The 25,691-nt window shown below is 44.0% G+C and overlaps 1 protein-coding gene across 2 annotated transcripts in view; it reads left to right on the top strand.

Annotated features, from left to right (window-relative positions):
• Positions 1 to 25,691, top strand: part of UFSP2 (UFM1 specific peptidase 2) — a 356,824-nt gene that overhangs the window by 187,243 nt on the left and 143,890 nt on the right. Inside the window, exon 8 of one of the 2 annotated variants that reach the window (XM_069631513.1) lies at positions 19,051 to 19,215. The exons of the other annotated variant lie outside the window; for it this stretch is intronic. Coding sequence (XP_069487614.1) covers positions 19,051 to 19,215 — 165 coding nt within the window. The remainder of the gene's footprint in view (positions 1 to 19,050; positions 19,216 to 25,691) is intronic. 2 annotated transcript variants of the gene reach the window in all.

The following is a 25,691-nucleotide window of genomic DNA, read 5'->3' as shown; positions in this document are numbered from 1 at the left end:
GTTTATTTCTTTGTAGTATTAATTGTTGTCTTTTAGATAATGCAGGGCTTCTCTAGCTTTATGCAAGTCCACTAGTTGCTGCCAATTTCTTTTGTAGGTATGCCATTAACTAGGATGATCAAAGTTTGATCTATTGGCTGTTGCACTCACAGAGTGCCTACGTTTTCTTTGAGATCTAATGGCAAATACACTACTTTGCCACAAATGCCTTTCAATAATTCAGATGGAGATAATTTTGCTGTTTTTGGTTGACAGTGTTTTATTGCTTGAAATGGGTGCACTGTTTGAATTATAATGCTCTCCTACAAGTTAAGTTGTTGGAGTGGTTTTGGTAGTGGGAATATTTCCAAGTTATTAGTTATAGCACATGAAGGCATTTGGTTGTTTTGCAGTGCAGTATCTGCAAGTATTGAGGGGTTAGTAATTTCATATTTGTTTTCTGCTATAAGATAGAGAGCTAATTGGAACCACTTGGGATTCCTCACTGTCTTTTATTTTGTACATTATGTCTACAGTTTTTGTGCTCTGGCAACACACACACACATGGTTTGGTACTTCAGCAGATGTGCTTTTAAACTTTAGTATTTCTTTTCTCTATGTATGTAGTAGAAGGTTAACATCTGTAAGGTTGTTGCTACTATGTTCTAAAGATATTGGGGCACATTACGACCCTTGCTGTCCGGGAACTACGGTACCGGTAAGCATGCCAGTACTGTAGTTCCTGGTCCGCCATACTAAGAGCTGTGCTCGCAGGCGTCTGTCAGCCCACCAGGTCTGACCTGGCAGGCAAAGCGGCACCCGCGAGCACAGCATGTTGGATGCAGCGGCACCATTCCTATAGGGCCGAATGGGATGGGAAGTCCCTTATTGCCGGCACCCGCAAATGGGCAATTACCGGGTACACCGAACTCGGCATGACCCGGTTCTTGCCCATTCACGGGTGCCGGTAAAAATATAACTCCGGCAGCAGCCATGCCGGTTTTGGAATGAGGCCCATTGAATTTTGTAAGTGGGGTTCACTTCCAAAATATTTGCTTTGGATGTGCTCTATTTCTTAGAGTAGTTCTTTAGCTGTACCATGTAGAAGAATGTTATTTAAATGGTCCAGTGCTAAAGCAGGGCTTTTAGCATAGTACAGTTTATGAACAAGATTTCTTAGAGTTGAATGGTGTGTTGCTAACATTTTGATATGGTGGAAGGTGCTTTTGCAAGTAGGTCCAAAAATGCAGGCTAATGAATGTCCTCGTAGTCCTGTGTATTTGCGCACTGGACAGGAGTCCATACTTTGTAATAGTTTTATTTTTAAATTGTTTTTGCCTTTCACATACTGATTCAGAAACTGGCATAAAGATGTGAAAGATTTTTTGTGTACGTTACACATTGATGTGCACGGCCATTTGTAAACTGGACATATTGGTAGGGTGGAATGGAGAGTTGATGCTAAATTTGCTGAGGATATTTTTGTGAGCAGCGTTTCTTGTTCCATGATGGTAATGTTAACCTTTTTCATACCCTCGTACACTGCTGTGTATGGCAATTGGGTTTATTTCCTTTTGTTTGTATGCTTCTTCATTGTGATATGGCTCTGTGCTGGTGGTGACTCTACTCACATGCACAATTGTTTGCAAAGCTATCTTTGTTGATATTCCGTTTGATGGAAAGACCTTGTTATAGTCTAGTAATAGTTAGTGGTTTCATTCTGTTTAAAACTAATATAAATAATTTCCTTTTGAGAAGGATTGCACTGTCTATGAGACCTTCCAGGATTAGTTTTCTACGGTAGGTTTTAAGGGTTCAGCATGATTTGTCCCCTGTTTTTATAAGGTTCTGAATGACTCTGTGGTGGAAAAATCTTTGTAATATTTTTTTTTGGTATGCTTACTTGTAGCTACATCAAGATTTATTGGTGCAGTGTTAGCACTAGTGGTAGTTGCAGTCCTCTTAATACCTTTCTGTTTAGTTTTACATTTTGAAAGAGGAGTCCTAGTTTCTTTCCTGCAAACTGCTTGAGTTTGGCTTAGTGACTGTAATAGCTGTTTTGTTTGAACTTTCTGTATAAATTCTGCTAGAGGCAGAAGCCTATTTTGTACACTTTTAGTTTGATTTGCTCTATTTCTGCGATGCTTTCTACAGAGTTGCTTTTTGGTAGGCATTCTTTGGTGTCTGTTGGAGAAAAAACAAAGTGTGGGTTGGGAGGTTGTGCAATGTATGTGTGCACTGTGCACGAGTCTCTGAGTATGAGGGTAGACATACATGTAGAGGTGTGTGTGATTGTGGAATGGGCTGTTACTTCAGGTGGGAAGGCTGTACTTGTATCTGTGTTACTATACTGGTGTTCAGATGACAATGCAAAGTGGTGCAAGCAGTAATAATGAATGTAATGCTTTAGGGTTGATACAATCACTACACTGTTTGAGTAAAAGTCAGAACACTACGACAGTATTGCACTTACTTGTTGGATGCAAAGAGTAGGTTTCTTCTGGGTTCTGTTTTGTACTTGAGACACCACTGGCGTTCAGGAGTGTGGTCTTCACTGCAATTGCGAAAGAAGGAAGTTAGTACATATGTGTGTAAATGGCACAGTAATTTCACTTGAAGAATAGATGTTACATTTGCAGAAGGATTTCTTTCCTGGAAGAGGTACTGTATGTGCTAAATTGCACAGCTTTGTATATGAATGGGGATTTTGGAGCATCAGCATCATTGCTAAAAGGGTTAGTGGAGTATTTATAAGTGTGTTCTATGAGGTGCACTTTTGAAAATGTATGTGTTGCTGTTGTACTATTTAGTGTGGAAATGAATTAATGGAAGTTGTAGTAAGGTGAGAAAAAAGCTTGGAAAGATGTACAGATGGAAAAGGAGAACATTTTTGTGTGTGTAATTTCATAGATTTTTCTGCGCATAGTTGCTTGCTACATGAGTGGAGGAAACCTTTCAGTTATTTGATTTATCTATCCACATTTCTAATGGCACTGTTCTGAATGTACACATGTATTTGTTTGGTTTTGCAAGAATGGTAAGTGGCAGGCACTCTGTTTAAATGCATTAAGGGGGAAGTGGTTGGGAAAATGACAGAAGGAAATTGGAGAATAGCAGTTTGCACATTACAATTAGTGATATGGGTAAATGAAAACTTGGAAAGCAGACAGATTTGCAAATTAACTTGATAGGCGATGGGAGAAATGACAGTATGCTTTTTCCCAGATTATGCAGGGTAAGTGGCAGGTACCCTGTTCACATGCATTTATAAAAGAGTTGCAAATGTACTGTACACAATATTCATACCTGTAGTTTGTGTTGATGTATGTAGATGTGGATGAATCTGGAAGGAGAAATCTTGGAGAGTTTTACAGTAGTTTTTTCTGCAGGCGCTTTGCAGTCACATGAGACGTTTACTCAGAGTGACGAACAGTACAACTATAGTGCTGAATTGTGATGCCAGTGTTAGATGTCGAGTTCTTGGATGTGATTGGTGGATGGTTGTGTGACTGCTTATGTGTAGCCAATGAGGGAGTGGTGCAGAGAGTGATGTGGAAAGGGAAAAAGGGCTGCCCTTGTTTTATGGGGTCCGCGGACAGTGTGCGCCACTTCGGGGCTTCTCAGCGTGTCCGGCATGGAAAGGGGACTGTGGGGTCTAGCCAATCAGGTGTTGAAGTTATTTGTAGGAAGAGAGGCTGTGTGTAGTGAAGGTGGCAGAGGTGAAGAAGGTGAGGTTGTTGGTAGTTGGAGATCTGTTTGTAAATGTTTTAGAGAGTTATGCTAAATCTGAAGATATGGCTGCCAATTTTGGTTTTGAAGGAGTCGAGGTTTTGTGGTCAACTGTGCCTGGCTCCAATAGGCAGGCAGTGTTTGGAGTTTCTAGGACTATGTCCATTTGGAACAGTCCAGATTTAGTGGTACTGCATTAGAGTGCATCATTGCTCCTACTTTGTTGAGTGCTCTTGAAAAATTGGTTCAGGCAGTGATGGTGGTTCTTCCAAGTGCCAAGGTTATTTTTTCTGAAATGCTACCTAGGGTAGTATGTGACAATTGTAATGTTTTTTGTCCCCAGCTAAAAGGTGGAAGGTGTTTGGCTAACAAAGGCATGTCTGTTTTCTTGTTTAGAGTTGGGATGATGTCTTGTAATCGTGAGAATATTGTTTCTGTTAATGTTCATTATTTCAAAGCAGATGGCATTTCTTTATCCATACTGGGAAGTGCCATGTTATTTCAAAATATAAGGAATGCTTTACAGAGGATAATGTAAAGACATCTGGAGAAAAATAAGTGAAAAAAACAAAAGAAATACAAAATGAAAGGTGTTTCTTTAGAAGCACCTTTAAAAAAAAAAAGGGCTCTATTCAGAGCCACCATCAAAGAGGAAATGGAGTACCCTGGTTGCAATTTCTTTCCCCACCCTCACGCACTGCACGATATGTCTGCAGACACCGTCGTAGTCCGCGGAGCGCACGTGTAACATTTGGGGATTTTGAGGCCGGCAGACGTGGAAATGGGACTGTGCAGGCCAGGGGATTGGTCAATAAGGTTTACTGGGTGTGATGTGTAAGGAGAGACTTTGGCAGAAGGTCTGTTTGCTGAGAGGAGAGCAGATGGCTATGGCTGTGTCTTTCAGGAGGCAAAGTGTCTGGATTGTGGGCGACTCCTGGATGAATTGGTTGGAGGTGCATGCAGAGCGCTGTGGAGTGGCTACACCTCTTGGATTCCCTCTTGTGGATGTGCACTGGTATGGAGTGCGCGGAAAGAAGTGGCTGGATTTGGTTCCTCTTTGTGGCACTTTGACGATGCATCGTCATCCAGACATTATTAGTATCCATTGTGGAGGGAACAGTTTAGGACATATTAATGGAATCTCCTTGCAGTTTGCAATGAAAGAAGGACTTGTGAAAGTCATGGACATGTTTCCAAACTCCTGAGTAATTTTTTCTCGTATTGCGCAGAGAAAAATGTGGCTGCATTCCTCTTCATTTGGTCCGCAAATGAGAAAGCGAGGCGCAATGTCAACAAGGCTTTTTGCGCTTTTTTGAGAGATGTTGGCATGTCCTCTTTTCACAATGAAACTATTATGTTTCGTAGCACAAAAACTTTTTGCAGAGATGAAGTCCATCTTACTGATGCTGGGAATCCAATTTTTCTGCAAAATATACAAAATGCATTGCAACCTTTTTTGCAAGTATAGCAATCCTTTTTCCAGTAGGTGTTGACCACTTGAACTTTTTGAAACACAACAAACACTACAAAAAAGCTCTTTTCAGAGCCACCTCCCAGAGAAAAGTGCAATGGTTTTGATAGCGCAACACCCCAAAATCTTTTAATGTCCGCAGACTTCTAGAAATACCCAGGGCCCTGCACCATTTCACTGGCACTTATATTTTTAAACTGTGTGTGGTGGCTCTGAAAAGAGCCCTTTTTTGGGGGTTTTGTTTTGTATTATTTTTAGTTTTTCAGACATGACACATAAGGTAAGGAAAGGAAAGGTAGGGGAGGGGCACCAACCACAGGGATAAGAAAGGGCAAGTGGAGAGAGGAAGATGTTGGGTGGGCCTCACTTGGGTAGGTGGCACTCTTTCTCATGCTCCCAGACCAAAGCCTCAAAAGCACCACTGAAATTGTTCCCCCCAGCAGAGTACCGCGTTGCAGTACATATACAATAGTTACCCTTGAAAGGTAAGGGTCTACTGCGTCGTGTAAGGCCTATGGGATGCTGGGGAGCGCTTTGCAGACAGCCGCACCGGCCGTGGACAGTTAGAACATCAAAAAGGCCTCAAAGTTCAGAAAACTATCCAGATCTGTAGGGGCATAGTCTAGGAGCTCTTCAAGGGTGAAGTTTCATAGAAATACATCTTGGATTGCTCAAAAAAGTGTTTTTCAAGGTCTGGGGGCCCCGAACCTATCAGCGGTCAACGGCCTACACTCAGCGTGGGTGTGGTCACATTATAACGTCACAGACACGTTCCCGAATGGGACAGCTGTTCGTAGGACACCTATTGCGCGGGATCGGTTGTACGTAACTGGATGGTGTTAACGATGACAAGACAGATATTCTCATTGTGGGCACCCAATCCAAAATAGGCACCCTTCACCCAGACTATGCAGCAATCAACATTGATAATAATTAATAATAATAATTAATAAATAGTTAATAATAATAATGGCACACTGATTTCAGTACTTAAACATGTCAAAACATTAGGAGTATACTCAAAAGTAATAGCATTAAGCCACCAATTCCTCACACCTACAAACTGCATCACCGTGGCCAGAGATCTGATTCGATAGAAATTAGACTATTGCAATGCCCTACTACTAGGAACTTCCAACACGAACCGTTGCAAACTACAACTAATGCAGAACACAACCCTACGGGCATCACTAGGAATAAAAAAATCTGACCATATATCCAATATTAGGAGAGAGACTCACTGGCTACACATCAAGGCTAGAATTATTTTCAAAACCTTATGTGTCGCACATAAATGCCTCGCTAACAAAGCCCCTATCTATATGAATAACGCCATCAAGAAAAAAATACCCAGTAGGACTCTCAGATCCAATAATAACGCACTCCTTGAGATCGCGTGGTACAAATTCTCTAGAGCAGGAGGTGCCAGTTTCCGAGTCCTTGCCCCCAAACATTGGAACTCCCTCCCTCTTAATATCAAAAAGAAGGACTCCTTCCTAGGATTCCAAAAATCCTTAAAAACATGGTTATTTAACCATTTCTAGCCAACTCAAGGGGGTTAATACAACCTTCACCCCTTGAGGACTGAGCTGCTCCTGTAAATAATTTGCTTGCTGTTTATTCCCCTCATGTATATTTTCAGTTTTGCCTTAAGAAATATCATGTAAATGTTACCTTCCTGCTATGTTGTATTTTATCATACCCAATGTCAATTCTAAAGATGTCTGTAACTACGCCGTGATACCTCAGGGTTTGAGCGTGTAATAAATAAATAAATAAAATACGCATGCACATAGGTGTTCTACAGACAGGGTTTGGGTTCCCAAACTAATTAAAGGTGCGTCACAACTTTGCGTACATGCAGACAGGTTGCGTTCTATGGATATCTCCAACGCAAAGTGTCTGTAGGACGCCCCCATTTTGGTTCATTGCAGACATTCCAGACAGTCGCTCTGTCCGCGGACTCACAAATAGTTGTTTTTTTAAACGCAGACACATATAGGAACAGTATACATAATCACTTTATATACAAAAATATACAAATTATGAAAGAGGGGGGAAGCAGAAATGGAGACATATACAAGGGATTTGGGGTTTTCTAGATTTAGCGGAGGAAGAGATTGAGGTCTCATTGCAACGTTTTTTGTGATGGGCACTCTTTGGGGATGGTTGACTGGGACAGGGAGAAGGGGTACAGGTGCATGTGGGGCAGTGATATTTAATTTTCTCCATGATATGTCTTTGTACTAAGTCTTTCAAATCAAGGAAATTGTTTAATAATTGAGCAATTTTTTCTTCTAGTGCACTAGATGATTTTCCACAGTGTCAGTTGTTGGAGTGCTACATGATGTACTGTTTTTGGAGCATTCTTGTTATTTTCTGTATGTACTGTTAAAGAAAAACATGTTTTAGGTACATGTGCAATAATGTGTATTAATTGGCTTACTTTGGAAACTACAGTGTGTACCACTAGTATCACTGTCTTCACTAATTTCATCCCGGGGAACATTTTCTTCAAGCCACTCCAGGGTGCTAGCCATTTCTGTGGGAAAAAAAAGAGAAATTATTTTTTAGTGTATCCTACTAAACAAAGGAATGAATGTAGTGTGCTTACCAGTTTGTTTTTCAGTTTTGCTGTTAGTGCTTTGTAGGTGTGCTATTGATATTTGCTGTGCAGTTTCTGTATAAAGCAGCAGTGAGGTAATTATGTTGGAGGTAAAACTAAATGCACATGTGATGTCATGATTGACATTTGTAATGTCCTCTTTGATATAATGGGTATTAGTCTTAGCTAGTGGTGCACGATGGTGGCGCGAGTTATGGTTGCTTAGCTTACTATAACTGGCGAATTTCAGGGGTTTTCGGTTTTACTTGTAACCATAGCGTCCCTTTAACAACGTTTTTCTCGGTTAAGACTTTGTAGCCAAACATGAAAACACTTAATAAAACACTAAGCTCATAGAGATATGTCCAAAATAGCATATGAAGGGCTGTGCAACCATAGTAACAGATATGGTTCAATTCAAGCATTTAGCACAATTAAGAAATTGTCCTGAGGAATTGGATGCAGAAGCTTATCGACAAAGAGACAAAAGAGTGTCCAGTGTTTGTAAGTGACATCACTCTTCAATTGCAAATGGGTTTGACCCCTTTTTAATTTTGGCTGTTAGGTGGTACGTTGGAGCCACTTGCAAGCCAAAACTATTGCATTGGAGTACAGCTAGAATGGAGATGTCATGTGAGGAAGGACACTCGGCTTGTGGTGGCGTTTGGTTATTTACACACCCATTGACCCTCCCAACGCCATGTTAATCCCTATGAACATTCCCACCCTCCACCTTCCCCTCCCAAAACACATCCCCCAGGATCTCCTTGAGCTAGCTCTCTCAAGCTGTAACATCAAACGTTGCAATGCTAGTGTTATTTCGTTTTTTTTAAAACTTTATTTATTGATGGTTACGTCAGGCAACTACAGCACAGTAACATTGCAACAGGACATTGTGACATTGCATGCAGCACATCAAGAATCAAGACAGTCATGGCGAGGAAGCAGACAAGAAATCATCATCAGATATCATTTCACATAAGTACCTTCTAAATGGGGGCCCATATATCCTTGGGGGGGCTTGCTGCGGGCACAGTTAGAACATACTGTTCCTCATACTCATGCACAAATGACAATTCCCGGAGAAAGTTCTCAAAACTGGGTGCAAGTGTGGCTTTTCAACATTGTAATGTGCATCTTTTGGCGACAAAACAGGACACATTGAACAGTCTTCTCGTGGTTTCAGCCACTTTGCCAATGTCCCAGAATAGGTATTTCTGAGGGGTGAGAGGAGGCGGAATGTGCGTTATTTTCCCAATGACATCAACTACCTCCCTCCAAAACCCAGCAACTGAAGGGCATGCCCAATACATATGAAAGGAGTTTGCACATGGATCCCCACATTTCGGGCATTCTCCAATTTTCAGTAAATTTGGACATTTTAACCGGGGTGTAGTGCAGTTGATTAAGTATCTTGAATTGGATCAAACGGAGACTGGTTTTTAACGATACAGATTTGGATAGTGTGCAATATTTGGTCAATTTTTCTTTGCTGATCTCGATGCCCATATTTGCTTCCCATATCATCTTAATGTTATTCAGGGTTGGAGAGTTCAACTGTATTAAAGTGTAGAGTTTGGATATCCCTGCCCTTGCCCCGACACTGGAGGTTACAGCCCGTACACATTCATGTGAGGGTGGTTCATCAAGTAACATTGGCCAACTCACGCCAAAGGCAGCCTTCATATGGTAAAATTGAAGTGTTTTGAGCTGACAACCACCAATAATATTGATAAAATCCTCAAGAGACGCATATTTACCTCCACGGTACATGTCACGCATCTTCAATTGATTGTCTGGATCCCAAGTTCTTTGCAGGGCCTCATCAAATGTGGGGGGATTACCATGGAAATGCCACAGCGAAGCCTCCGAGTCGTAGGGTATCTCTATCTTAAGCCTTTTGGAGATCATGGACCAGGCGTGCACCTTAACGCTAGCAGGGTCGTAATTGCATGGGTCTCTGTGGCGCCTGCTAAACAGGACCGAGCAGAGATCAGTGGGGGATGCTGCGTGTCTCTCTATCGGGATATATGTAGCGGTGTCCTGCTGGTCATACCAGTATTTGGCAAATTGGGCCTGTGCCGCTAAATAATAAAGTTCAAAGTCTGGTGCAGCTATACCCCCAGTATCGTATGGCTCAACCAGCTTTTCATTCTGGCTGGGCCTCCATTCCATATGAAAGAGGTGGCCAGAGACTGGAGTTTTGTGAAGAACACCCTACTGGGCCAGAGTGGGATGTTGCCTAAGAAATAGATGAGTTTAGGGAGGACCACCATCTTCAGAAGTGTGATCCGTCCTTCCAAGGAGATGGGGAGTTTGGTCCATATCTGTAGCTTGGTAGTTAATAATTGTAGGAAATTATCGTAATTGTCTAAATACAGCGTTTGTTGCTCCCTTAGACACTAACGCCCATATAAAGAACGCAGATAGGTGACCACTTAAACCCACTAACATTCGCTGTGCATACCGTCGCAGGAGTAATTGAGAGCAGTTCGGATTTGGAAGTGTTCATTTTGTAACCAGAATATCTGGTGAACTCGTGTATATCCACCATTATTGGTTCTAGGTTTGATTTGGGGTCCCGAATATAAAGGAGTGCATCATCTGCATATAGCGAAATGATTTGGGGTGGGCTCGTCATCCTGATACCCCCATAACCGTGGTTCTTTCGCACAAATGCCGCCATTGGTTCACTGTCATAGCAAATGGAATAGGGGAGAAGGGGCAGCCTTGTCTGGTGCCCCTCCGAAGTAGAGACAACGAGGAAAGGGTATGATTAGTAAGGACTCTGGCTCCTGGATTAGTGTACAGTAGTCGAACACATTTTATCAAGTAGAGGCCTATTCTAAAGCACGTAAGTATCACAAATAAATACTCCCAGGACACGGAGTCAAATGCCTTTTTTCAGCGTCTAGCGCAGCAACCACTGATTTAGCATTTGGTTTGATTTGTGCCATAAAGCCAAACAGTCGGCGTAGGTTGAGAGCAGAGGATCAGGTAGGGACAAAACCACATTGGTCTGAGTGAACCAGCCTGAGTACATTCGGAAGAAACCTGGTCGCGAGAACCTTGGCGAAGATCTTAGCATCAGCGTTAATTAGGGTGAGGGGCCTATATGAGGACATATCATGGGGTGGACGCCTATGTTTTAACAACACTGTTATTGCTTCCCACAGATTTGGGGAGTATACCCTTGGCCTCCAACATATCTAACAGGACTAGGGTTATTTCGGCCTGGTATTCCTTATACAGTTCCACCCACAACCCATCTGACCCGGGGGCCTTCCTAGAAGTATGGTATTTCATTGCTTCCACTATTTCATCCTGGGTAACAGGTAATTCCAAAGCCAGTGTGGGGGAGTCTCGGGAGATTTAATGTGTTCAGATATTCCTCCGTTTCCTGTGTGGTTTTGACATCTCGGTTGGAGTAGAGGTCCGCATAGAATTGTAAGAATGCTTGATTTATTTCATCCTATCTAGTAACCACTGTGCCGTCACCTATTTGGACACTGGCTATTGGATTACGGTAGTATTCAGCCTTTATCATGATGGCCAAGGATCGTCCCGCTTTATTACCTTCCCCATATCTACGTGCCCTCGTGGGGGCAGCAATGTATTGTATTTCCCTGCCAGCTAATTTGAGGAATTCATTCAACAATTTATTGATATCTGCAAGTATATATTTACTATGTGTGTCGCTGTATTTCTGCTCTAGTTCACGTAGTCTCCACCCGTGTCAGCTCTTGGCGAACGGATTTAAGTAGCGAGCCCCTGTTAATAGTGAATAGTGAAAAATAGTGAAAAATTCTTCAATTTCAATGTGAAGGGTTTCCGTCACGTTAGGGTCTCTGAGAAGGGCAGAGGGCATGCTCCACCGTTTAGCAGGTGGGGGAATATCAGGCACCTCAATCAGCAGAGAGACCGGGGAATTATTGGATAATGCACCTGATTGCAGATCACAGCTCACCATTGTGTTTGAGAAAGAGGCAGTAAGGAGCCAGCAGTCGATACGTGATTCAGATTCATGCACAGAGGAATAGTAAGAGTAGTGCCTGTCTGATGGATGAAGGATTCGCCAGGCGTCTATCAAAGGCAACTGTATTAGTATCTGATGTAAGGTGGTGGCCGCTTCAGTGGGTGACCTCTGAGTATTGGATGATGTCAAGGGTGATGTCAAGGATTGTGTTAAAGTCTCCTCCCGATATCACCCAGGCATCATCCAGTGGGGTCAGCATGTGTAACACCTGAAGGTAAAATTCTGGTTAGTTTGTATTAGGTATGTAAGTGTTTACTAGAATAACAGGCTGTCCCGCTATATTGCCCCAAACTCCTCTGGGCCTATATCCCTGCCGCAAAATCCGGATAAATATGTATATTGTTCTCCTCATAGTGTAGCGTCCCTGGCCAAACGGAGGATCGTGTCTCTGTCCCTGCAGTTAAGTTGGTGGGCGATGAACAGTTAGGATTGTCGCCGTGTCTGTGGGTTCGGGGGGTATCTGGGAGCTGGGAGTTAGCCACCCTGTGGCTTGCCCACGTTTCGGGTAGCCCTACTTAGGCGGGCGGCCACGGCAATGCAAGGCCAGTGACTGTTGTATCTTCACTCGCACTCTGCCCTGGGTGTAAGTGTGGATTGTGTTCTCCCACGTTGCCTTGAGCGTAGGCTGGCGTGTCAAATCTGTAAGGCAATGTGGCTACGACTCGTTGTGATCCCCCTTTATCGGGTTATGTAGTATATGTAGGGTCTTATAGTTCCATAGGGCACTGCGTTGCCTTGTCCCACAATGGCATCACCTCCGTCAGGCAGAATTCCCAGCCTACAGAAGCAGTCAAGGTGCGTGTCTTGATCCAGGCAGATTATATCCAACGCCGGCACTCTGAAGAGCAATCGTGTAGAAGTGCGGGAAGGACCCCACCTACGGCCTGATTACAGGCTTGTGGGTGGCAGAGCAAGTTGCGGCTGGCAGTGTGGCTAAAGCGTACCGCTTACAGTGGCCTTTCGGATGAAGTTTGCTGAGAGCCTCACCCCGCTGCTCTTAGTTTGCCACAAGGAACAAGCTGTTGCGGATGGAGGAGGGGGGCGCACAGAGAGGTCCGTCACCACAGTCTGCCCACACCACTGTTAAGGCGTTCACCCAGGGCGCTAATAGGGTCCCCACTTTGGGGCGAAGGTCCACCTATATACCGAGGAGTATTTTGTCTGTGCTACTCGTCAGCCAGCTCCTGGGGTGTGTTCTCCCACGCTGTATGTGTTCAGTTTGCAGTGTTGGCTTTCTATTGTTTATTTAGCATGGGGGGCGGGAATGCCTGTGTGGCACCCCAGTGATCCACACTAGGGCGACTATCACCTCCTCCAAGCAAGGCGTTAACCCGGCTGGTGTTCTCGGGAAGGATGTCAGAGCACGGGTGGACCGCTGCAATTGCAGATGCTCTGTAGCATGGCAGCGTCAGAGGAGGACCGGCCCGCCTCGTGTCGCGGCACAAAGCTCAGAGCAGAATGTGGCCTGGACTTATGTGGAGCACTGGGTGCCAGTCGCGGGGAAGGGGATAGGGGCTGGACTCTCTCACCTGCTGTTGTTGTGTGGTCCACGGGACGGTGTTTGTGGTTGCCCCCACCACGCCACCTGGATCCAGGTGTTGTTTGCTTGTCTTCTCCCCTTCGGCGGTGCCTCGGGAGGAAGCGCACGTGGAAAGGCCACCTCCACAGTATGTTTGAAGAGCTCACCGCCACCAGTCTCGAGCGTGACACCCGTGACGCCGCGGCCTCTACTCCGGCTTCAGTTCCGGCAGAGACCAGGTGCTCGTAAAGGGCGGCCAACCAGCTCCCCTGGGTGCCGCATGCTTCGGTCTGTCCCCCAAAAGGATTTATGCCACATGTTCCATCACAAGTAAATTAGTGAAGGGCACGGGTCGGGCAGCCACTGCAAGGCTTGCCCGCTGTGTATGGGCAATAAAAGGGTGTGCCGCTTTACCCGTCAAGCAAATGTGAGGGGGCAAGCTTTCACCAAAGCATTCTCTTCTCCACAAAGAATTTATGTTGCGACGTCGTCAGTCCGTTGCCTGCATCGGGTAGCTCCTCCCCTTGCACGGCCTTAGGCGCAGCTCCCCCTGCAGCCTAAAGTAGCTCCTGGATCTCGTTGGCAGTCGGCACTTCTCAGCTCCTCTGCACATCACGTTAGGGTGAACAGCTCAGTCAATATTCATCTGATTAACACAGAACTTTCAGTTTTTGTTCTCCGTCGCTTTATGGACAAACGCTGCAGCAAATCCGGACACTGGGCAGCTCTAGAAAGCATTCTCGGTTAGGCTGGTGTGTGCGCAACACCCTTCCCCCCCAATGCTAGTGTTATTTCTAAGCAGTCGGCTGGGAGTTAACGGCTTGTAGTTGTAACTGCTACTGATGTAATAAAAACATTTGTTCCCTGTCCTTTTAAAAACAAGTATTGACAAAGCCAACAGTTTAGGCTTCTGTATAGGTATTAGATATGCATTTGCCAGACACTTTTATCATATGCCCAGGTCATCACTTCATTTTCCACCTGTTGACATCTTGTGGCCAGGTAGTACCATTGCAGCATTGCCTAGCAAATGCCTATCCCATGTCTACAAAACGTGCAACACATTTGTCTTTGCCAATGCTTATCTTAAATTGCTTTATCCTGTTAAGTGAAAAAGTACCCAACTGGAAGGCTGAAGATTTTCTTAGCATTGTAGAATGTAATTTTCCACCTTTTAGATGGGTGGCACACTACCGCATCTATAGAGAGGTCAATTTAACCTTGGAGAGATGATAGATAGATCTGTCTTTCCAGCGTTGTCCTAAATAAGAAATAGAATGTTTAGAGCGCCTTCTTTTCAAAGCTAGAAAGGTGAAGCAGGAACAGGTTACTTGGGGTTGTAGTGGGTGGGGTGTTAAATCAATGCCTACCCAGCTGGACAGCTCACACTCTTTTCGAGCATGAATACCTTGTTCACATACATCAGGCAGCTAGTAAGGCAGTCGGAAACATACTCTTGACTAGCTGGTTAAAGTGTAGATGCAATGATGGTCATGATCGGATCTATGACATCCTACCACAGTTTACATTACACTGAATTTTACTGCAACATATCTGTGGTGGCCAGCCCCCATAAGCTTGTTCTTCCGCCTCTGCTTTAGTTTAGTTTAGTTTATTATTTGTATAGCGCCGCCTGGCCCTAGGGCATCCGGGCGCTTGCGATGAATACAGCAAGAATAATGAATACAACAAGAATAATGCAGCAGAAATGTACAAATCGCTTTACTCCACTACTCAGTTTCCTACCCCCAACCCTTTACCAACCATATAAATGCTGAGGGGAAAAAATGCAGTAATATGTCCCCAAACCAAATGCGGGGACTTTGGGGAGTCTAGCTGATGGCAATGGAAAATATTTACTCTGAGAATCCTCTCCTCCTTGGGAGTTAGGGTGGGTGTGGTTTATGGGGGAGTGGACGAGGGAGTGGCACCAGGTCAGGTCACACATCTTCATGGGACCCAAGCCTGACAATTTGTATAAAAGCAAAGCGTATTTTGGGAACCTAATAATGCCCACAATTTAAAATTTGAAACATGTCTGTGGTAGTGATTCAGCAAGAAATTATTTTGCACGAGTAATGAAAGTTGGACTCTGCTCTTTTCATTGTGATGCTGGAAAGGCTTTTAGGGACATGTCCTCCCCGCCCTTATCCTACTACTTCCCTAGTGTTTGTTTTCTGTATTCTTTCTGCATAGGAGTCTCGTTTGGGCCCCTGGCTGTGCAGTACTTCATTCTTTAATTGTTGGTGACCAAAACCCATAGGATACCCCTATGGCACCCATGGGTAGAGGTACACCTTGGTACCCCCAGTGTGTGTTTTTGGGCACCTGTATGTTGCCACACAGAGAAGGATATGGGAGGATGGCAGCTACATGCTGATTTTGTAGGGACTTCGGGTCTACCCCATTTTGGGACACCCAGGCCTGCCATAGGAATCAATGTCCCAGGACATGTTGTGTCCTGTGTTCCCCGACCCTTTCAATTTTAAAAGTCATTTTCTTTTTTCTGCATGCAGATACCTAGGCTTTTTCCCCTCTTCCAGAACACTCTCATCTAGGTGTTTGCTTTTTTCTGCTGAATGTTGATACCTAGGCTTTTCCCCCTGATTTTGGACACTTGAATCTAGATTGCTGCTTTGCTGTTATGTTGAAGTTGCTTCCTGCTTCTCCCTCACCCGCTCTCAAGCCCCCCTCGGCCCTCCTCTCTCCTTCTCACTTTCTCACCTCTTTTCACCCACTTTGCCCTTTGAAGTCTCTGGATGGCCCTGCTCTGTGAGAGTCTCCTATCAGGGACTCTCCCAGCACACTGAGGATTTTCTGTGTGATAAGAATGATTAAATCCAGCTTGTTCCTTGGGGGACACAATGCACCAGATATTTCACAGTGTACAGCAGGTGATTGTGATCGAGCAGGTCAAAGGCCATGGGCAGATCGAGGAGGACAAGAAGCCCAATTTTCCCCTGGTCCAAGAACTCGAGCATATTAGTCCGCAGATCTATTGGGACCGTCTCCATACTGTAATCGGCTCTGAACCCCGATTGTTTACTGTGGAGTATGGAAGAAACCTCTAGGAAGGCCTGCGGTTGGTTGGTTGCCACTTTATCCAAGACTTTCAGTAGAAAGTTTGAATTTGTGATCGGTCTTACATTTTTTGCATCTTTAGGGTCCAGTCCCACTTTCTACACCAGAGGTCTAGTAGAAACAACTTTTATTCATTCTGGAACAGAAGTATGGTCAAACGAGGAGCTAACCAGTCTAGTGAGAACGGACTGAAGATATTTTTGTTGTCCAGCACTAATTTGGCTGGGATGATGTTTTTTCGACAGGACGTGGAGTGCATTAAAGCCATGATTGTATCCATCTCTCGGTTAGTCACGTGTTTAATTAATTTAGGTTGTTCCTCATGATGTATTCAAGGCATGAAAGCCAGCGTCTGGCCATTGGAACCGTTTTCCAGATCTTGGTGTATTTTGTCATGGGCCACCTTAACGTTGGTAGCAAAATCCTGCTGGACATCGTCACAGTCCTGGTCCGTAGGGTGGATAGGCTGTACCAGAGCTTTGGCACTCTCTAAGAGTTTCTTGGTTTGTTTTTTGGCCCCAGATATTTCTTCATTGAAGACATTATTTTTGGCTGTGATATTATGTTTATGGGCTAGCTCTGGTGACTTCCATTTACCCTTATTAGGGGCAATTGAATGTTTCAACCAAAGTTGTTCAGCCCACCTTTTCTGTTTCTTCAGAGTAGAGAGATGCAAGGTATACCATTTATTTATGGTTGGTGTTTTCCCTACAGTTTATTCTTAAACGTGCTTTTTTCTCCAACATTCTTGTCAGAGCATCATTGTAAGTCTCCACTATGAATTCCGGGGAGTCTGAGTTACATGTGTTAGCCATAATGGCTTGAAAACAGCTGAGGTGTTTTGATCTTTTTAAAATTACGGCTATAAACCATTTTAAACGGGTTGATTGGCTTTTTAGGGATGTCCTCTAATTGGACCGTGAAATTGGTTATGCAGAGGTTAGACCATACGCATGGGGAGGTGTTTTTTATTTCAATGTTCACATTTCTCAATCTCGCAATCCAGGATGTTACCAGAGTTGGAAGTAGGTTTGGTATTCTCAACCTTAAAATTAATCTCTTTGAGCACTTCTTCCAAAGCGGCTGCTTTCTTGTCACTGGAATTGTGAAGTCATCGCTTCACATCCCCCCCCCCACTAACAAGGTGGAGCAATTAAGGTCATTAGTTGTTTTTAACACCTGAAATAAGTCAACTAAGTAAATTATGATGAGGTTGAGACAGCTGCAAGGGGTGGTAGTAATTTCCAGGTGGAGGATCTCCCATTTATCACATTCACTAGGGCTTTCAAAGAACGGAAATCGTTTTTTGGCAATGGCTGCTACTCCGCCCCCATGACCCTGAGCACAGTTTTTACAAATAATACAATATCCCCCAGGGACTGCCATATCAATCATGGGACCGCTTGCCTCCGTCAACCGTGTTTCGGTTAGACGCAGAATGTCTAGGTTATGATTAGTAAGATAATCACGAATATCTAAAGCGTGTTTACTTAGTGACCTAGTGTTGAGTAACACGATGTTGATGTCTGAACCATCAAATATAGTTATTAGAACCATTGGTGATTCACGAGATATCAGACAAAAGGCTTGCTACTTTGGTATATTTAATATTGATTTGGGGCTGCAAGCCTGCCTTCATGTGTTGCCAACTAAAGCGATAATGTATCTAAATTTACCAAGCCATTTGTGCTAGATAAGTCTGTATTTTTTCTTGCAAGTGTGGGCTCTGGGATGTTCCTAGTGACTGGGGTACAGGGTTCTATGCAGTATCAGCACACGTATTTGTGGAAGACTCAAGGGTAAGATCTGCTTTCAGCGTTAGCTATGTATTGATGGTGGTGAATCATGCCTTTTTTTTGCATGGCTAGTAGCAGATTTCTTTTGGGTGACCCATGGTTTAACGTTCACGTCCGCCAAAACCTGGTGCAGTGGAATACTAATCCCTGACATTGTTGTGCGATAGTCAGCAGTGTTCCGAGAGGCTAGCAGGCTTAAATGCACATTGGGGGATACGCCATGAGCTAGGTAGCTATGGAGATAACCTATCCTAATTTCTCTAAATGTGTAGAAAGGGGAAGGCAAAGCGGCGTTTGGACTTGCGATAAAGTAACAGTGTTTTCTATCGAGCCGTCTTCGCCGGACGATGACCGGCTGGTTCCTGGTGCGCCGGCGCAGTTGTGCCTGGTCACAGGACAAATAGGCAGCTGGGGCCGATTGGAACTGTAGTTTTCCCACTCTGAAGCCTCTTTGTAGTGCGGAAATGCGGTAGATGTAGTGATAGCAATGCAGAGCCTAAGAAACACAACTTACTTTCCAATTAACACAATGCTAAATAGTAAGGCTCACACTTTAGTCAGATATTGGCTATTCAGGTGAAATAAACGATCGCAATTCTAGCTGACTAAATTGAACTTCAAATCTAGGCGATCCTGACTAGCTTATACACAAATCACAATAGTGGTAGCTATTCGTGAGTTGCATCATGAATCTGCTTTCCTTTGTCAATCTTTGTCAATCTTGACTCGAGGTCAAATTCACCTTTTCATAATAGATGCATGGTACATACTTGTATTAATGGTTGTAAAACAAGAAGATATACTTTTTCCTTTCTTTTGTTCTTTCTTGAACAGACATTCCTTGTCCAGGGAACCTACACATATCATCATTACATGCAAGACCGTGTTGATGACAATGGCTGGGGCTGTGCCTATCGATCACTGCAGACAATATGCTCTTGGTTTAAGCATCAGGGGTTCACAGAAAGAACAATACCAGCACACAAGGAGATTCAGCAGGTGAATGACATTGTTGCATATTTGTGGTCAGGCGGAAGCTTTAGCCACGAGACCTAGAACATATTTTGTAATAGCACAGCAAAGTGCACCATTGTCTCTTTCTTTTTTAAAAAAAATTTTAAGACGCTTATTTAGTAGTTTTAGAACTTTTATGCAACTGCCTTAGGAAATGTAGAAAATCCCTTATTTCTTGTTGAATTACTTGAGGCATAATTTTGATGCCGGGTGAATCGATCAGAAGGAGCCTGACCACTCTGCCATGCAGGCTTATCCTGAGGGGATTTTGGACATGCACCCTATAATGTAATGTTGGATATGGCAACCCGGGTGATCCCTAGGTTTCCGCGCCTAACACTGCATGGTGTGGTGAATACACTTGGATCTGTGCTTACCTCTCATGGACTGTGCCTCTCTGTTCACGTCAAAATGATGATGTGGATGGAGACGAATTCGGTTTACCTCGTGCCACAAGGAAATGCACAGAGTCTTTCAGTGCTACGCAGGGAATAAGGAAAGCATTGAACATGTGTGTGGGAACGGCCAACTAGTGTTTGTCTCTACTAATTTCCTGCTTCCATGCCATTTTACACCCTATGGAAAATAGGGTTATTTATGTGCCCGGATACTGGTAGTTCCGCAGTAGCTTTAATACACTTGTTTGCTTTGCTGTTGGCCATCAAATCAGAAGTGCCATCGCGTGAAAGTAGGTATCCCAGTCTGAGGACCCGAGCTCTGGAACACACTTAACTGACCACCGGGACTACCCACAAAACTCTCAGAAAAGAATGAAAAACTGGGAATGTATATGCACATTTATTTTATGTAGTTCTTGTTTACTTCTTGTATTTGTGAAACTACCTTTGTCCTTTTTTCTTGCCTTGGTAGCAGGCGAACGTCCACAAATCGGTCCTACAAACCCTGCCTTCTGATTATACATCATATCACAAAGTGCTACCTCCCAGGATAAAATCAAAAACACAAGATGGCTAATTCCTGAGCGCATGCATGTGCCTTCACCCAGTTAGTTCTGTGATATTTGTATGGCACCTAACTGCCATTGTCATGTTTTCCAAGCACTCTAGGTCGTCTTAAAGTTTGACAGTCTGAACATTCTTGATAAAAGTTATGTGGCATTGCAGGGCTTGGGCCATACTAGGACACTGTCCATAAGCAATTGCATGCAAACAACCATTTTTGGCTTTGACGATTACTACTGTAACATTATATGTGTGAGTTTTATGTGGTGGGTGCTGTTTTTCCATGTTACTCAAAATGTAGTTGCTGGCATGAGGACCGAATTTGCTGTTGGCTCGGCCAACTAACTCGAGATCACTGCACTAAAAGGTTTAGTGAGCACTGTGTATTTCTGCAAGTGTGTGTATATATATATATCTATATCCCTAGAACATCTGGATGTAGTTGAAGGCTCTGCAGTACTGTACACCCACATTAGATGTACATTTGAAAAATATGATCTGTTAACAGTACCGAGCTTTGATGATACAATTGCCAGAAAAGTATTGTTTAACCTTAGAAAACCTTAGAAAACAGAAGAGTGAGGACGACCTTCATCTGAACAAACATTGTGCACAGCAAGATGCATTGTAGGAGAAGGGCATTATGAACATTGAAGGCTTTGCAGTCGGTTTCGTTACACTAAGTTCATATACAATACATATGGTACGTGTAAGGTTGAGCACATGAGGTTATGCGATTAGGGTATTCAGTATATAAGATAAAGAAATACCCACCCTGCTTTTGGTCTATCTCTGCAAAGGCGATGATGAAAGCATGCCTTTGGTTCCCTCTAGAGACCAGAAATTCTGTTTCAGTTAGAGAGAGCCTAATCACTTTGAGATAATATAATACCTACCTGTGCCCAGCTTGCCAAACTCTTGTCTAGGACGCATGCGCAGTCACTCTCGCTTTCTCATTCTCTTTCTGTGTGAATTTATTCTTGCCGTGTGTACATTTGCTGGAGCCACCTCAACTGTTGCTGACCATTGTGCAACTAGACAAAAAAACAGATCTGTTAACGCATGGCTGTGTTTTTATGCAAAAGTAGCTTTTTTTAAAGCAAATTATTTTTACAAACATTCTAAACCGGCTCTTTTTAAAACTGTCCGTTTATTTATAATGATCACATCAAGTGCAAATTGTAGTCCTAATAAGAACTTTACTTGTCTTACTCAGCAAAGCATCTTCTCAAAACCTACAATAACTGTATCCATTATTTTTTTGATAGGTTATCATTCCTAGATGCACAATCTGGCACACTCCTTTTGTGCTCATTTGAAATACCCAATGATAAAGGCAAAGGGGAATATTGCACTGGAGAGGGTTCCTGCCTGCTTAATTTAACTTCAGAGAGCATTTTCGGAACATAAAAAGTCACCACAGATATTTATATTTGACATATCTGTCTGTAAGAAAGGACTGTATGCTGGAATCATTACATAATGCACACTGGGCTTGGTCCTCGTTTCCTCTTTTACAACTATCACTCTTACATTATGTTTGCAAAATTGAAGCATCTATATTGATTCGAATAGCCTCAGTAGTTTGATGCAAGGATAAAATGGCTGTGAAATCGGTCCATCCAATGGCATTCCCAGAGCCATAAGGCGAAGTTCTTTACTTTTCCCACGCACAATTTGTCCTAGGAGACCTAACTGCTGCTGTTGTGCCCTCCACTCCATGGGTCGGCTGGAGTGGGTTCATCCAGTGTAGCACTGACATTGTTTTATTTGCCCATGTCCTTGGGCCATGTTTGCAGACTCTGCAACAGGAATTGGCACTGCAAATCCCAATGCCAGATTTTCTTAACGCTTATCACCTAAACATTGCAAATATAGTTCAGCTGCAGCAGAGAACCGATTCTCTGAAGTCTTTGATACTGAGCATTATAGGTGGAGTCTGAGTTCTCAACGTATCTCCTAGTTTGCGCCTGATGTAGAAGGCAACACGTTTGGAGGTACCTGGCCGTTTGGAGATACCTGGCTAGATCATTCATTGGCAATTTTGTAAGCAAAAAGATTTTTGAGAAATCGAAGGGAACTGGCAGAAACATGTAGAGGTAACATGTATAGTGTCTGATTCTGAAAACAATATAGTGTGCAAAATAGCGTCGCTGGCAGTAGATGAAGACCACTGGCGTAGTGAGGGCTCCCGTGGTACATGGGGGTAGGGGGGGGGGCCGCCACACCAGGTCTAGGGCGCCCCCGCCCATTCCTCACCCATCGGGGTGAAGGCTGTACCGGGACTCGCAGCACGAGTAGGTGGTGCTCAGTAGGGAGGAGTTGGAGCTGAAAGTGACATGTGGCCTGGGTCACATGCCACATTCCGCTCCTATTCCTTTTCCTCTGGCTTCCTCGCACCTTTCTCTTTAGCGGGCAAGCGTATATTGCAGTGACAATGAGACTGGATCTCACTGAGTCATTTTCAGTAATTACTGTTACCTCATGCAATAGTCGTACCTCAAACTACAAATTAGCTGCTGCACATGAGTGCTTGTGTAGTAAATACGAAAGCACATCATGCGTCAGAAAAATCCTGCATGCACCATTCTATCACTCTGTGTGCAGGCGAGGAAACGGGGCAGTGGTGGTTTTAAAAAATAAAAAAAACGCAACGCAATCCATTCACAAGCTGCCAGGTCCGTCAGACATCCATACACTACGGAAGTGTGCTGTCCACGTGACAAGCGTCAATTGCAAAGGAATAAAGGCAAGGGGAAAGCCCACAAAGGGCACTTCCCGCTCTGACTGCAGAGCCACTGTGTCCGTGTCTGTTGCGTGCCCGCCGTGCTGCGCTCCACAAGCCCTGCAGGCTTAGCCTCCCGCCCGGACAACACATCACACTGGCGACGAAGGGTGGGATGCGCAGGCCCACCCAACACTGCCCCACTATAGCAGGGCAAACCAGACCTGCACCGCGCTCCAGGCACCCCCAGGGCTCGCTGATCGGTATCGCACCCATCCCCGAGGCGCCAACACGTCAGCTAACAAGAAAGCCAATGCAAGTCACCACGCTCCGTTGCCATGCCCCAGGCACCCCAGGGCCTGCTGATCGAAATCGTGCCCTCACAGCCAGGTACCTGGGCGTTAGCGGGGAGCTAAAGAAAAAGAAATCTGTTTAGTTTCATCACACAAAGTAAGTGCGCTGTGCGTGCGGCAAGGGGAAAACGCATGCCACGGCCACACAGCTCCATTTCCGCTTCACCCGGTGTATTGCTCTCCCCAAAGTGCACGCAAACTCATAAATCACCAATGCAATTATAGAGCCAATACTTTGAACGCAGAAAGACGCAATAACTCGCAACCACACACTCTTAGAAGATAATCAGCACTTATACGGCTATTTATTCAAAGTTTAAAAGCAACCAGTAATAACATAGAAATAACTCACAGAAGTAATGTAGACATAAATCACAGAAGAAGCAAAGAATTCAAAAGGAAATACATCACCGTGAGCGTAACTGGATTCCTCATCTCACCCAGAAGCAGCTGGAAGACCCCGGGAACAGCCAGGCCGAGAGCACCACAGCTCACAGGAATGCCGGACGTAAGAATCCTCCTCCGGCTGAAGTCTCACCTGACCACCCCCGGGGCCCCGCATATATGCACACTCGGAAAAGGGGTGGCAATTCTCGAACCTTCTGGAAATGGCACTTGCGTATTGATGAGCAGTCGTTGGTTGCCAGCTGGGTCAATCGACAGCCACCCTCAAGGAGCAGGGTGCCTCCCTCCTCTAAAAAACATGCTCATAACAAACCATAACAAAGTTAGCTTTCCCAGCAGAAATGTCCTTGACCGCATACCAAGTTTGGAAAGCATGTTTTCCTCAGCACCGTGAATCTAACACTCAGCAAAATGTGTGCAGCTTTTCACTGCGGCATGAAGTAAATATCCATCATGGCTCCGAGCGCTCCCAGAATGCACTGCACACCAGCGCCATTTTAGTTCAAGCATAACAATTCCACCCTTGGATATTTACCTACCATAGCCCGGTGGCAAAGGAGCCGGTCTCTGAACCTGACGAACCATTAAAACTAAATTAGGAGTACATTGAATACAACAACAACAAGCTATTATGATAGCTAATATAATGAAAATGCAAGCAAAAGCGTAATGTAGTGTACCCCCAATATCGGGTATCCATGAAAATCACCAATCCCACCAATTCCCAGTATGATCTTGAGACACTTGAGAAATGAGATACCTCAAATATGACTTTCAATGGATCGTGACTGGTCACTTAAATTGAAACAACACATACTTTCAAATGCGTTACACCCTAAATTATGCTTTAGCAATAGACAATCAACAGCAGCTCTGTTCTGCAAAGTTGCTTTTCTAATAACTTGACTATCAAAGAGTAATTCTTCTAATGTCTGTGAAGTATGATTAAGGCTTTTGACTGCTAAACATGCTAATTTCATCAAAGATTTGTAACCCCCAGCAGCTAAACCCCAAACTCCCACTAATGAAAGGGTTAATGCTAGAACCTCAGCTTCTGATAAGTGTACATGTGAATCACAATCAGGAGATAGACCTACGGATTCGAAAGTTGACCGTTTACCTCGAGTTATCGCTGGGTATAAAGGAAACATCATTAGTCCTAATCGAGTTAAAGCACATGGACCTCCAGAAATGTTAGCTGGAATATAAGTTTATGTGATGTTGCCACATGAAAAGAGCCATCCTGTTGGAAATTTCACATGATTCAAATGACTGGCAGCTATCACTGTATGATTACAAGACATAGTATTATTTTACACTGGTGCACGTGCGTGGCACTCGCGTACACAGTCGCTGCTCAAACCTTGCATGATTGTGCTGTTTGGTTAAATTGATCTGTTGGCATTTGCCAATTTCTTGTGCATTGCATGTCATGAAATAACATACATCACCTTGGGTTATATTATAAGTAATAACACGTGTCAAATTTCTCCATTTGCGATCGGTTTCTTGGCAAAACCTACAGTACTCATAAACGGAAAAAGATTGCCTAATATCAGAATCTTGAACTAAAGAATCACTGTGTGTGACGCCGAAGATATGCTTTAAAATTGGAACAGGTGTCGGCACTGCAACTAAGCATGTAGTCAGTAAAGCTTCAGCATTGGGCACATCAGTAAGGCAGAAGTGCAATATGTTGAGCACCTTCTGTGCCAGATATATCCACATATTCTCCGTCTGGGTGATCACAGGAGAATGTTTTTGCCGTCCTGATAATGCTTCTCGCATGACTGGCATCAAGGTTGTTTTCACTTGCTCCTGACGTGTTTGCCGCATTTCATGAATCCATGTCTTCGGTCTGGCTGGCTTTTTGGCATCGGCATGAGGCTGCTTTGGGACAACACTATTCATCACTATCAGTATCCCCTTGATCACTGGCACAGATGTGACATTTTTCGTTGGAGCAGGAGGCTGTTTAACTCTCCCAAAAGTAGTCCATTTAGTACCACAATTACA

The sequence above is a fragment of the Ambystoma mexicanum genome, chromosome 6q (assembly GCF_040938575.1).
Source record: "Ambystoma mexicanum isolate Mex_15411 chromosome 6q, UKY_AmexF1_1, whole genome shotgun sequence".
In the NCBI taxonomy this organism is placed as follows: domain Eukaryota; kingdom Metazoa; phylum Chordata; class Amphibia; order Caudata; family Ambystomatidae; genus Ambystoma; species Ambystoma mexicanum.
Note: the sequence above shows the minus strand (reverse complement) of the source record. Positions and strands in the feature narration are given on the sequence as shown.